Source organism: Cornus florida, unplaced genomic scaffold (assembly GCF_030987335.1).
Source record: "Cornus florida cultivar Cherokee Brave unplaced genomic scaffold, ASM3098733v1 CherokeeBrave_3.0.0_Hap2_Chr10, whole genome shotgun sequence".
NCBI classification, from domain to species: domain Eukaryota; kingdom Viridiplantae; phylum Streptophyta; class Magnoliopsida; order Cornales; family Cornaceae; genus Cornus; species Cornus florida.
Window position 1 is genome coordinate 113,051,513 of NW_026775580.1, and position 13,503 is coordinate 113,065,015.

At 36.0% G+C, this 13,503-nt stretch overlaps 1 protein-coding gene across 1 annotated transcript; it reads right to left on the reverse strand.

Moving 5' to 3' along the window:
- Window positions 1-1,029: 1,029 nt before the first annotated feature.
- Window positions 1,030-7,534, reverse strand: LOC132277259 (uncharacterized). Its single transcript, XM_059779070.1, has 4 exons — window positions 7,347-7,534; window positions 7,105-7,187; window positions 6,871-6,961; window positions 1,030-1,362 (listed from the first exon to the last, which is right to left on the reverse strand). The coding sequence occupies exons 1-4, from the start codon at window positions 7,373-7,375 to the stop codon at window positions 1,332-1,334; spliced, it is 234 nt and encodes a 77-aa protein (XP_059635053.1). The 5' UTR covers window positions 7,376-7,534; the 3' UTR covers window positions 1,030-1,331.
- Window positions 7,535-13,503: the final 5,969 nt, after the last annotated feature.

Here is a 13,503-nt window from a genome sequence, read left to right on the forward strand (position 1 = left end):
TGACGTCAATTAATTAAATAAATTAATTGAGTTTGACACCAACATGATTAAAGTCAACCAAACCATACTAATTCTGTGTTGGGATTGAATTGTTTTGATATGTAGTGTCAAAGTTTGAAACTCCTAGATATAATAATACTTGTTTCAAAATAGCATGGTGAGCTATACATTTTCTTTACTACCTCCAGCCCATAACAAGTCGTCAAGTATCACCCACTCAATTTTACAAAATTTAAACATTTACTCTTACGGATTCCAAAATACTTTCAAAACTTGAAACAACATTTAAAAGAGATTCCAAAAGATTTTCAAAACTAAAACAACATTTTAGGGAGATTAAAATTTGAATCATCTCAATATATATACACAACCATATCATGTGTATATATCAATTTAGATTCATGTGGTGACATAATGAGGTAACTTCACAGGGAAACATAATCACGTATGCATCCACAGCCAACAGATTTCTAGTGCTCAGCCAAAAACTACGTGCCCAACTAAACAATGTCGGTTGAAGGTAAACAAAAAGAGTTTTGTTCGGTGTACAAAATTGCTAGAGAAAGGACAAAATAATGAAAATTAATAAAATAAATTAATCGCACCCACCAAGAGTTGAAAGCAGATACTTGCCTGGACCCATATAAATCTCTCTCCCATAGAGCCCAAGCAAGCATGTGATGAGTTATTTGCCAACCCGAGACAACTAATAATAATAAGACTTGAATTTATGGGGTTCAAGAAAATAAAATTAAATAAATAAATAAACTTAAATTCGCATGGGGCACTGTACATTTTGTTCTCAAATTTGACCAAAAGAGAAGTGCGAGGGCAAGGGCGAGGGCAGGAGCAGCAATGCAAGATCCATATGCGTTCGTTGTGTATCAAATTTCTGTTGGCTCCGTCAACACGAACTCCTAGGCTAAAGAATTCTCCTCGACTAACACAAATCCTAACCATTTAGAGTTTAATTACTTTACTGAATCAAATAACAGGAAACGATCAATAAAACAGCAAGCAGTAACTTCTGCCAAGAGTTTCCCAGCCTCAGAAACCCCTTCATCAAGAATTTTAAGCATATTAAAAATGTCCTAAAACAAAGCTTTACAACTCAAACATAAACAGCTTCCTTATTGGACAGTTATTTAAAATTAAAATAAAAGGACACGATAATCCGTTTCCCAAACATATATGCCTGTTTGCATAAAAGGACGGCACCAAAACATTTCAGTAACAATTCATGTCGAACCTCAGTATCAAGTTCTGAAAACTGGCAAATGCTGTAGAAGAGTTGCAAGAAAAATAGACATTTTAATCCATGCCCGGCAGGTTCATTTGCTCTCACTATCATAAAGATCTGTTCTAAACATGTCCATCAAGGAAACAGCATAAAAAGTAAGAGAACAAAAATACAAGCGTTTGTCAAAAGTCAACCATATGAAAATGTCTAGACACGAATAATCTCGTTTTCTATTCTTATCATTTTACATAGAGTACTGTCCATTTAGTTTTCATTGAATTTGAAATGAATTTTACTCACTTCAAATGTCATCAAAACTAGGGTGTGACCTATTCATACAGTACCTTAAACGAGTCTTGTATTGATCTTTGCATGGTCTTCTAAGATGAATGGTGAGTTCTTCTACCATTTGACAATACTTCAGGTGATTAATAGAATCTTTGGATTGTGCCCATGATGAACTGATTTTACTCACAGAGTATCCACTTGTCTAAGACTCAGATACCAACATTTGAGAGCCATTTTGGTCACCTCAAGTTCTTAGTCCGATTAGAGAGGACTGGGAGGATTTAATGGAGGCTGGTGAGTTTCTGGGAAAATTTTAGGCATCTGTCCAGATCATTCTTCTCCAAGTTATTTCCTACCATGGAGGAACACAGTAGGGTGTTTGTATTTAAACGAAGAAGGTAGTGTACTTATTTAGGATCAATATTGTTTGTCCAGTATATTTGAAAGATATAGACAAAAACTGAGTACTTATAGTGGGATTAAAGGGAGATGTCTGGGGGGCTACGAATCACAAGATAATAGCAGCTCAATCAGCATTTGACTGTAGAGGTTTTGCTTACAAGAATTTTCGGACTTTTCACTCTGGGTTTGGTGGACTGTAGCATGTGGAGGGAGAAACATTGCGAGTATTGGCTTTAAGCTTCTTCAGACAGGTAGTGCTCCAAAGACAGGATGGGAGTAGGGATGGCAATTTCTCCCACCCCTAATGGATCAGGTATGGAAAAAAAAAATGTCTATTATATATACTTATTACACTTGTATCCTTGACCTTATATAGAAATTACTAAAAGTACCCATACATATAAATGTCTATTATATATACTTATTACACTTGTATCCTTGACCTTATATAGAAATTACTAAAAGTACCCATACATACATATATGTATGGGTACTTTTAGTAATTTCTATATAAGGTCAAGGATACAAGTGTAATAAGTATATATAATAGACATTTTTTATACACTAAATCAGTGAATCCCTTAACTACCCCAACGGCGCATCTCATCTCTCACGATCCCTGTGAATCCTCACTTCTCAGCCCTCACCACCGCCTTCAACCCCACTTCATCGTCGATCACATATATGTATCGGTACTTTTAGTAATTTCTATATAAGGTCAAGGATATAAGTGTAATAAGTATATATAATAGACATTTTTTATACACTAAATCAGTGAATCCCTTAACTACCCCAACGGCGCATCTCATCTTTCACGATCCCTGTGAATCCATACTTCTCAGCCCTCACCACCGCCCTCAACCCCACTTCATCGTCAATCACATATATGTATGTATGTATGTATGTATGTATGTATGTATGTATGTATGTATGTATGGGTACTTTTAGTAATTTCTATATAAGGTCAAGGATATAAGTGTAATAAGTATATATAATAGACATTTTTTATATACTAAATCAGTGAATCCCTTAACTACCCCAATGGCGCATCTCATCTCTCACGATCCCTGTGAATCCTCACTTCTCAGCCCTCACCACCACCCTCAACCCCACTTCATTGTCGATCACCGGCAACCAAGAGACCGATGTTCTATCTCCTCGGTAACAACTCTCTCTCTCTCTCTCTCTCGTTTTTATAGTTTTCCCAGATGTTTTAGAGGACTTGAAACCATTGTCATTGTTGTATCTCTCTAAGTAATCAGGATTCAGGACGAGGCGAGGCCAGTGAGGGAGCCAAGAATTTTGTTTGGGGGTGGGGGGAAGGGGGGGCACTAATGAATAATAAGATAAAAAATTCAAAAATAAAATAAAATTGAAGATAAATTACTTAAAACAAAATAATAAATTAAAAAAATTATACTTTGATTGATAATATTTTTGTTTGTGACATTTATAATTGCTTTTGAAGAATTTTTATATTAAGCAAGACCGACGTTTTCTCTTCTGTAAGAATTCTCTTTCTCACACACACGCAAGCACAGACACACACTCTATGTCACACCTCTTGTTTTTTATAGTTTTCCCAGATGTTTCAGGATTTGAGAGACGAACCATCCTGGGTTAGGGACAGGTAAGGAGGAGAAATTATTAAACGGGGCGGGTAGTGTTTAGGCAAACCCGTTCTATACCCACCCCGTTGTCATCCCTAGATGGGAGGATAGATGCCCGATTAATTGATGTGACGTCTGAGGTAAGGAAAGGAAAATCGTTCATTCAGATGATTTTGGCTGAAATCCTTACAACACTGACCAGGTGATGAGGTAATTCAAAGGCTGTATGGCTCTTTTGCAGGTTTGATCCTTGGAACACTTCTTTTTAGTGACAAGGACTTAGAGAGGAAAGAGGTTCGACACAACACAAGCAAATAAGGAAAGAAGCAATATACACCATAGGCATCGGCACAGGCACAAGCTGCACAACACAAGCAAAGAAGGAAAACAACAATCTATACCATTTAGGATATAATTGCTCGCCAATGAATCCTGCTAAAGGTCTTCGTAAAGGCAATCTCTACTTTCTCTCTGCTCCAGTTGGTCAAGCTCGACACACACGAGTGCCTCCTTTTCTATTGTGCCTAAAATATCTATTTCTGCTAATATTTCAGGTGTTTCTATTTATGGTTTCTATGGAGCTCCATTGCAATAAATAATCTTTTTCAGCAGCATTGCTTCTAGGCCGGACAGGTGGAAGAGCCAAGGGAGGCCGGGTCATTTGACAGAAATGGAAGGCTTTTCCCTATTAGAGAAGGTCACTGATGACATTTCCTTATTTTGGGACGTTATGGCAAAAGACGATGACTCTTGGAAGGAAAGAGTAGGCCATTGACTATCCACCTTCAGAGTAGCAATTCACCTTCTTTCAATAGTAGTTCTCTCTTCCTTTCATCTGATTCTTGGTCTGGTCCTTCCATGAGGAAAAGGCTCCCAATGGCTTGATTCTTTAAGTGAAAACGTGGGCTGAGGATCTGCTCTTGTGTGAGTCAAGGTATGTGATGAAGGTGCTCAAAAGGGCACTTTAGTATAGTAACATATGGCCCTCATCTAATACGAATCTTTCTTTCTTTCCTAGCCAGTCTCCTCAAGGAATCCAAGGCTTGGCACAAGAAGCATTGTGCTAGTCAATTGAGAAGTCTTTCGCAGTATCATTGAAGTGAACTTTCAGCAATAGCAGAGTTCACCAAAGGAGCAGAAGAGGGGAGAGGAGGAATCTATTGCTACTGTAGTTGCTCTTTTGTCTATATTTGTCGGTCCAAAACGAGCGTATTGTTATAAAGAATGGGTCTCTTCCCTGGCCTCGTTGTGTCTATCGATCTCACAAGTCTCTCTAGTATAGACAAGGGTTCATCTGTGAATATTCAAAGGCTATATGGCCCTTTTGCAGGTTTGAACCTTGGAGTAGTAGTTTTTAGTGAGAACCCGGAGACTTAGAGAGGAAAGAGGTTCAAAAGTTTCCAAGAAAAGGATAAAGAAGCATTCGGCAAACAATAATACACAAATTGTAGATGAGCCAATAAAGATCATGGACATCATTTAGATTGTCACCCTAGGGTTCCGACTTGAGATCCAAAGATCTTACAGGGAATGGTCTAAGGGGACCGCTAACAAAAATGGACTAGAAAAATAATATACAAAAAGAAGAATCATTTCCTCAATTGTCTATGTATATCATAAATTTGGTCACTAGGCCAAAATTTATATATCAATACCCAAATGTGGACCCCCCTTCAGCCAACTATTATGCACTTTTTTCCACTCAACCAAGACATATGCTTTGTTTTCCAAAATCAACCCCAAAAAATACTCCTACATTCTGTTATCCTCTTAGTGGCTTTGCAACTGGAGTATTAATATTTCATATCTCTCCCCTCCCAGCTTGGAGGTTGAGTGATGATCATGTCGTGAAAGTACTTTTGGTCCTACATCATGGAGTCAATTGACATGCTTTTTCCCCCCACTGATTTGAGAAGAGGTAGGACCCAAAATCTGAACAACCAGATCCCGAAAATCTAGGGTTAAAGAGTACCTCCAAAAGTGAGAGAAAGGTAGGTCAAGGCTGAAAATTTTGGCTAACAACCAAAAAGTTTAGCGAATAGCCAACATGAACTTCAACTATCTTTCAATCATGCCATTAATTTGGCTAACAACCAAAAAGTTTAGCGAATAGCCAACATGAACTTCAAGTATCTTACAATCATGCCATTGATTTGCCTCAAAAATAAAGAGGACGATATTAAGGGATTCAAATTCTATCTGAGATTAATGCGCAAAGAAATAATATCCTCGTCATGGCAAACCCTAAAGCTTTCTCTTCCAACACTAAAGCTTTTAAATATATATATATATATGTTGTCCAACTCCACGAACAGGTGCAACTAAGGCAACTGATGATCATGGTAAAAATGAAAGAAGACAAACCCATCAAAATATGACACCAGCCATAACTTGACGCCCAAAATTCACCATAATTCCTACACAATCAATTAATAAGGCAATAATTAAATCCTCCATCGAGACCACATCATTCTGAACCAAGGGTATAATCAAGAAGTCCTGACCAACACAATCATAAACCTTCCAAAAGTTATTCTTGATCACTATCCCTCTCTTCCTCTTCCCTAATCCCTTAGAAACCTAGACATGTGCATCATAAAGAGAACAGCCGCTACTACCATATATCTGATCGAAGGGCAAATAATTAAACATTGATCATCATCATGCTTATGCTATCCAAATATGTAAGTGTTCAATAACAGTTAAATACTTAAATATTGCACCTTTAAACTAGACAAAAATATCTCATGCAGTCTATTTACCATACATAAATTAAGTAAAACTAATCATAATAATTGCTCCTATAAAAGAATTTGGAAAAATGTTTTAGCATTTTCTTTTTCTTTTTTTTCTTTATTTAATCTCTTTTTAAAAAAATATATATATATTCCACAAAATATTTGAGAAAAATGGAAGCAGTTTGTAATACTTGAAAATGATTTACGCTTTCTTTTTCCCCCTTTTCCTTTTGTAAGTCATTTTTATATGTCTGATGAATAAATAAGTACATAGTATAAATTTATAAAATTATGTGTATATATACACGTATATATACATTCAACGCATAATGCATCTATACACATGCATATAAACACACATCGATAAGTCTATATACACATTTGTATACATATCATTACAGTAACTTACATGTACTTATTCTCCTCTACAAACGTGCTTAATTTAAGTGTCTATGGTGCATTTGAATTTTTTTAGAACTGATAAATAAGAAAGAAAAAATGTTCTGAATTTTTTTTTGTAGCATTAAAATAAACGATGGAAAATAGCACTAGTAGAGTTATAAGATATAAAAATCAAAGGAAAGAAGGATACATCAAGTAAATCCCATGAGCAAGTGCTCCTGCCAACACGGCCGTGAACAAACGATCCCTCAAAACTGGTTTATGTCGCAGTTGAATTCGAACTGAAAATAGAACAAGCTCGAACGAAAACATTCGATGGACAAAACCCATATAAGAAATACCATAATGACAGGAAAAAAAAAAATTGCAATTAATCAATATAGTAATGATGAAAGTTTTTTTTCTAATATTTAGAAAGACTTACTGAGGGGAAGAACAGGGGCATATATAAGTGGAATCAGAAACTTGATGGGGGCTCCTCTGTTTTGTTTCCTTAAAGCAGCCTGCCTTCAACCACAATTTCATAAATCCAACTTCAATAACAAGATAGAGAGAGTGTCTAGAGAGAGAAGGCGTACATTTACATAGCAATGAAGAGATACATGAATATATATATATATATATATATATATATATATAATCTTATAGAGAAATAACATCACATACTGGCTGGAGGGATCGGACGGTGAGGCCATAGTAGACGGAAATACCAGAGACGTATCGTACTTGTGCGAAAACCGAACTCCGGGTAAGTCTTCGATCGCCTCTGGTCCAACACGAAGGTGAATTAGGTTATAAATTAGAGGGGTAGGGAGTTTACAAGTCTACACCCACCAAATGTTTACTAGTATCCAAACACTCCCAATGGGAGCACTTTACGCCTCTTGTTTTTAGTTTTTTTTAAAAGGGCAAATTACACAAACTACCTGGAAGTTTTTATATTGTGCATGTAAATAAAAGTTATAGCAATATTACAGAAAGGTTCATATTGACCCCTTGACCACAGATGATCAATATAAATTTATATTTTTGATCTTAAAATTAAAGTATTTGTTTTTAATGAAAAAAATAAAAAATATTGTGTATTGACAAGTTTCGTTTTTGCCCCTCAAAAAGTGATACACCATATAACTTCCCTACCACGTCACTCTCTTTTCTCCCTCTAGACATTTCAATCAAATCATCGGTTTCCAAGGAGACAACGAAGTTGGGACGACACCGAGCCGAGTCGCTGAAAAATCATCCATGTTCCGATACAATTCGCCCCTTGTTCAGGTAGGTCTTATTAGATTGGTGTGTTTTTGTTGCCCTGGCATGTTCAATGCCCTATCAGGTATGGGCGGTGGTGGGCAAGTCGACCACGCGACGGCGAACAATGCCAAAATCGCCCTCTACACCACCTTCGCCATCTTCGGCATCCTCGGTGGTGGAATCTACAACATCTTGGGCCCACACCTCACCCTCTTCTCCGGCTGCTCCACCTACGTTCTCTACTCCGGCTCCTTCCTCTACTACAACCACTATCACCACCAGTTGTTCGCCATCATTGCCAGCGCATTCCTCGGCATCGACGAGGGCAATAATATGCATTTGGCGTGACCCATTGACTCTGATTGATTAAGCAACAACCAATTTTTTTTGGATCAATTTCGAACCCTAAGATTCATGGAATTTTGTGAAGGAATTTGGAATGATTTATGGCTCTGTGGTTGGATTTGGGTTTGTGATTGGTTTTGTTGCAGATGTTTTTATGGTTTTTACAATTTAGTTCTGGTATTGTTGGTGGTGATGGATGTTTTCGGTGGGTTTGGTGGTGGTTGCACTTGTCAGTGATGTGGTAGGGAAGTGATGGGGTGTACCACTTTTTGAGGGGCAAAAATGAAACTTGCCAATACACAATATTTTTTATTTTTTTCATTAAAAATAAATATTTCAATTTTAAGGTCAAAATTGTAAATTTATATTGATCCCTTGTGCTCAAACGGTCAATATGGACCTTTCTGTAATATTGCTATAACTTCTATTTACATGCACAATATTAAAACCTCGAGGGTAGTTTATGTAATTTGTCCTTTTTTAAACTACTTTAATTTTCTTGGGTAAACTTCCTTTAGGCCCCTCAGATATGCCTATACATCAATGAGACCCCTTAATTTTGTATAATTTCAATCAGACCCCTTGTCAAACATTATTGACTAAAACTGTTAACAGAAGTGGTGCATTTACTATTTTACCTTCGATTTATAATATTGTTTTTTTTTTTTTTTTTTTTAACGGAGAATATTATAGAACTATTGATCGGTGAAATCTTGTGTTAAATGAACATTATGATTCAAACTATTCTGGAACAAGTGAGATAATAATTATGTCCATACCAATACATTGGATATTGGATATTGGATATTGGTGGTACTATAGGTGCTTAAATTCGTCAAATCTTCTTCTCCATTTAATGGCTTATGGCAAAAAGCAAAAACATGATCCAGGTGCAAGCAAGCTTTTTTTAATGGTCATCATGATCATATTGCATATAAAGTTGCTAATACATTTTTTATGGATAATCAAATGGGAACAACAACAACAACGCGTACATAGCGGCCCTTTTATATATCTTTGTAGTACTCCATTGTATAAGTCACTAGAATGTGAGAAACTAGTTCTTTAAGTACCAACAATTTGGGAAGCACAACTGAGTAGAGAACATCACTTGCCCAACCAAGTTCCTCATCGCTTCCATCATAAACACGATAAATCAGAACTGAAGCAGTCTCATTGTATGCCTCCCAGGTTTCAATAAAATCCAAAACTGTTAAAGACTTTTCTCCTTTTTCCAATTAAATTTGGCAAATTTCATTCGTTATATTTGCAGTTGTTGAACTAGATTTAAATGTCAACACCTGTGTTCTCGAACAAGTCGTATTCTTTTCAATTTATGTGTCCATGGTGTCATTTTTAGTACAACTAATGTTCACTTTGTCCACAACTTCATTTAATCCGTCTTCGTCCTCCTTTTCAACTTCAATATCCGAATCTTCAACATCTTCAAAAGCATTGAATAACAATCTTGAATTCAATTCATGGGGTGATATGGGAAGATATTGAGAAATCAAATCATTATAACTTGCCTCCAATTTTGCCAATTCGACAACGATTGAAACTCTTCGTCCCTCTGTCTCTTTCAGAATCTAAATTCAAACAAGAAACCCATTCATAATTTGACTCTGATATTGCGTCGAGCAGTTGACGTGCAAATTCTTTACTCAAAAATAAATCTCTAGAGTTCCATTCAATATATCTCATGCAAGCTTTGTCAAGTCTCTTGCTCAAAATCTTTGGTGATCAAAAGTAAGAAAATTATTTATTTAATGCACAAATTTATCGAGAAAATCGCAACTTAAGTTTTTGGCCCAACCCAAAACCATAGCGAAAAGTACCTACTAAACATAAACTGACACATGAAGGGTAAGAACTACTTATCCCTACTCAATAAGAAGGGCAATTTGGGCATTATAAATTTTATTTTAAGGGTTTTTATTTTTATTTTTTATGACCATTGTTGACCACATAGGGGAGAATTTGATGTGCGTGAGAAAAAGAAAGGGGCTTAATTAATATTATACAAACTTGAGGGGCTTCATTGATGTATAAATATATCTTAGAGGGTCTAAATGAAGTTTACTCAATTTTCTTTAAAAATAGCATATTGTTTGCCCCGAAAAAGAAAAGAAGCATAATTAGACGGTGGTGTACTTTATTCAATGCTGCAAAGTCTCTTCCTTCATAATCGTAACTTGAAATCAGGAATCCGGTGAATTGGACTCGGGTGGTATAAGTTTGGATCAAAGTGGTGATGAACGTCGAGAAATGGAAAGTATGGCGCCAACCCCGTCGTCGTATGAGTTTGAGTCCTTCGCAATTGATATATCAAACCAATCGCCTGCTAAGAATGTTCATAATTTAGTGTTTGAGCCACTCAGAAAACAATTACCACCGCGTCACACTAGAGGTATTCCTAAACCCACATATGAACCCAAACTTTCTAGTAAAGTTAAGTATCCCATGAGCAATTATGCGTCGAACCATCGTTTGTCATAATCAAATTTGTCATTTGTAAATCAATTATCTATTGTATCTATTCTTAACAGTATGCAAGAAGCCTTAGCTGACCCTAGGTGGAAAGCAGCTATAAATGAGGAGATGAAATCCTTGCAGAAAAATGAAACTTGGGAACTCATTGATCCTCCACCAGGAAAGAAATCAATTGGATGTCGATGGATTTACACTGTAAAGTATAAAGCAGATGGCACAGTTGAACGCTTTAAAATAAGATTGGTGGCAAAAGGTTACACCCAAACCTTTGGAATTGATTGCACAGAGACGTTCGCACCTATAGCCAAAATAAACACAGTTCGTGTCTTGTTGTCTTTAGCTGCGAACTTGGATTGGCCATTGCAACAATTCGATGTGAAGAATGCCTTTCTGCATGGTGAATTATCTAAAGAAGTCTACATGGATCTCCCACCAGGATGCATAATACACGAAAAGTATAGTCGGAAGGTCTGCAGGTTAAAGAAATCATTATATGGGTTGAAACAATCTCCAAGAGCATGGTTTGGAAGATTCACAAAGTCTATGACAGCCATTAGCTACCGTCAGAGCAATTCAGACTACACATTATTTATGAAGAAACAACAGGGTAAGATCACTACACTCATTGTATATGTAGATGACATGGTGGTTACAGGGAATGATCCTGGAGAAATGAAGGCTCTCAAGAAGTATTTGTCCAGAGAATTCAAAATGAAAGATCTAGGTCTTTTGAGGTATTTTCTTGGGATCGAAGTGTCTCGATCTAATAAAGGAATCTTGTTATCTCAAAGAAAATATGCCTTAGATCTATTAAAAGAGACTGGCATGACAGCATGTCAACCAGCTAAGACACCAGTGGAAGAAGGACTGAAGTTATTTGTTGAATCCAACCAAGTACCTGCTAATAAAGGAAGATACCAAAGATTTATAGGGAGATTGATGTACTTAGCACACACAAGACCGGATCTGGCTTATGCATTGAGCATTGTTAGCCAGTTTATGCATGATCCTGGAAAGCAACATATGAATGCAGTTATGCGCATTTTGAGGTATTTGAAATCTGCTCCTAGAAAAGGAATTTTGTTCACTAAAAATGCTGATTATCAAAACATAGTTGCATATACTGATGCTGACTGGGCTGGAGCTATAGATGATATGCGATCTACTTCTGGTTACTTTACTTTTGTAGGAGGTAATCTTGTTATATGGAGAAGTAAGAAACAAAATGTTGTTGCTCGCTCGAGTGCAGAAGCTGAATTAAGAGGCATGACGCTTGCCCCTTGTGAAACATTATGGTTAAGATTTCTATTGCAGGATTTGGGTTATCTACCTGGGCAACCTATTCGACTATATTGTGACAATAAAGCAGTATGTGATATTGCCCATAATCCAGTTCAACATGATCGTACGAAGCATGTTGAAATAGACAGATTCTTCATTAAGGAGAAGTTGGATGGGAAAATTGTGGAGTTGCCTAAGATTCGATCTGAGGATTAACTAGCCGACATTCTCACCAAAGCAGTCTCAAATCAAGTGTTTTCAAAATTTTTAGACAAGTTGGGCATGTGTGACATCTATGCACCAACTTGAGGGGGAGTGTTGAGATTTTATCTCTTAAAGTATAATTGTAGGATTGAATTATTTATTCCTAAATTTAGGGCTAATTGGTAGGTAATTAGTTACCTATTTTAGTTAATCATATTCTATAAATTGGATGTAATACTCATCAATGAATTAATGAAATATGATTTTAAGTCTCGTATTTTTTCTCTGAATTTCAAGAATTCCCTGCATATCGACATGGCACGTGACATTTAAAATTTATCTACTGCTGGTGTTAAACTATGTCAACTAATTTTAAAAAAATTTGAAAATTGCACCGTATGGTTTTGAATTAAGAAAAATTCACCATATTCTAACTATCGTTATTTCTCCGTCATCTTTTCCAAAAAAAGATCCTCCCTTTTTCTCCTCTTTATTTTTATCTTAAACAAGTCGTGGTCTCTGTTTCTCTTTTAACCTCACGTTCTCTCTCATCTTTTCTATATATAAGGCTTTTGGTTGTATTTTCCTAACTCCATCAATATCTATGCTTATATATATATATCTTCTTTTCCAATCATTACTATTGTAGTAAAAGTTGCTTGTCTTGCCATCACATTTTCGTTCATCTTAATTCCATGGCAAAGAATATTCATTTTTGGCGCGAAATATTCTCCCATTTGCGAGAATGAACAAGAGGAGAGAGATGGAGGATTTATTTGGAAAAGATGAGGGAGAGAGAACTACTTGAAACGTCTTTAGAGTATGGTGAATTTTTCTAAATTCAAAACATTACAGTTTTTAAACTTTGGTAAATTTTTCCAGTTTTTAAATTTTATTTAAATTAGTTAACTTAGATGATTTAAGTTTGTCCAAATATAAGCAGAAAATAGGAGAAAAACAAGCGAGTCTATTATAAAAAATTTTAAATTACTACATCATCCTTTATGAAAATTTAATAAACCTTATACATAAAATAATAGATAGGTTTAATGGTAAAAATAATTTAAAAATTTATTTTTATTTTTACCTTAGAAGTTAAATTAAATTGTTAATTTTTTTCATGTTATTCCATTCAATCGAAACTCTCCGTAAACACGTGGAGAACGTATATGCAAGGTGCCAATGGGGATCTTCTAGAATATAGTGTTAACGTGGGGGCAAAAGATCTGATGGCGCAGAGAGTCGCGTC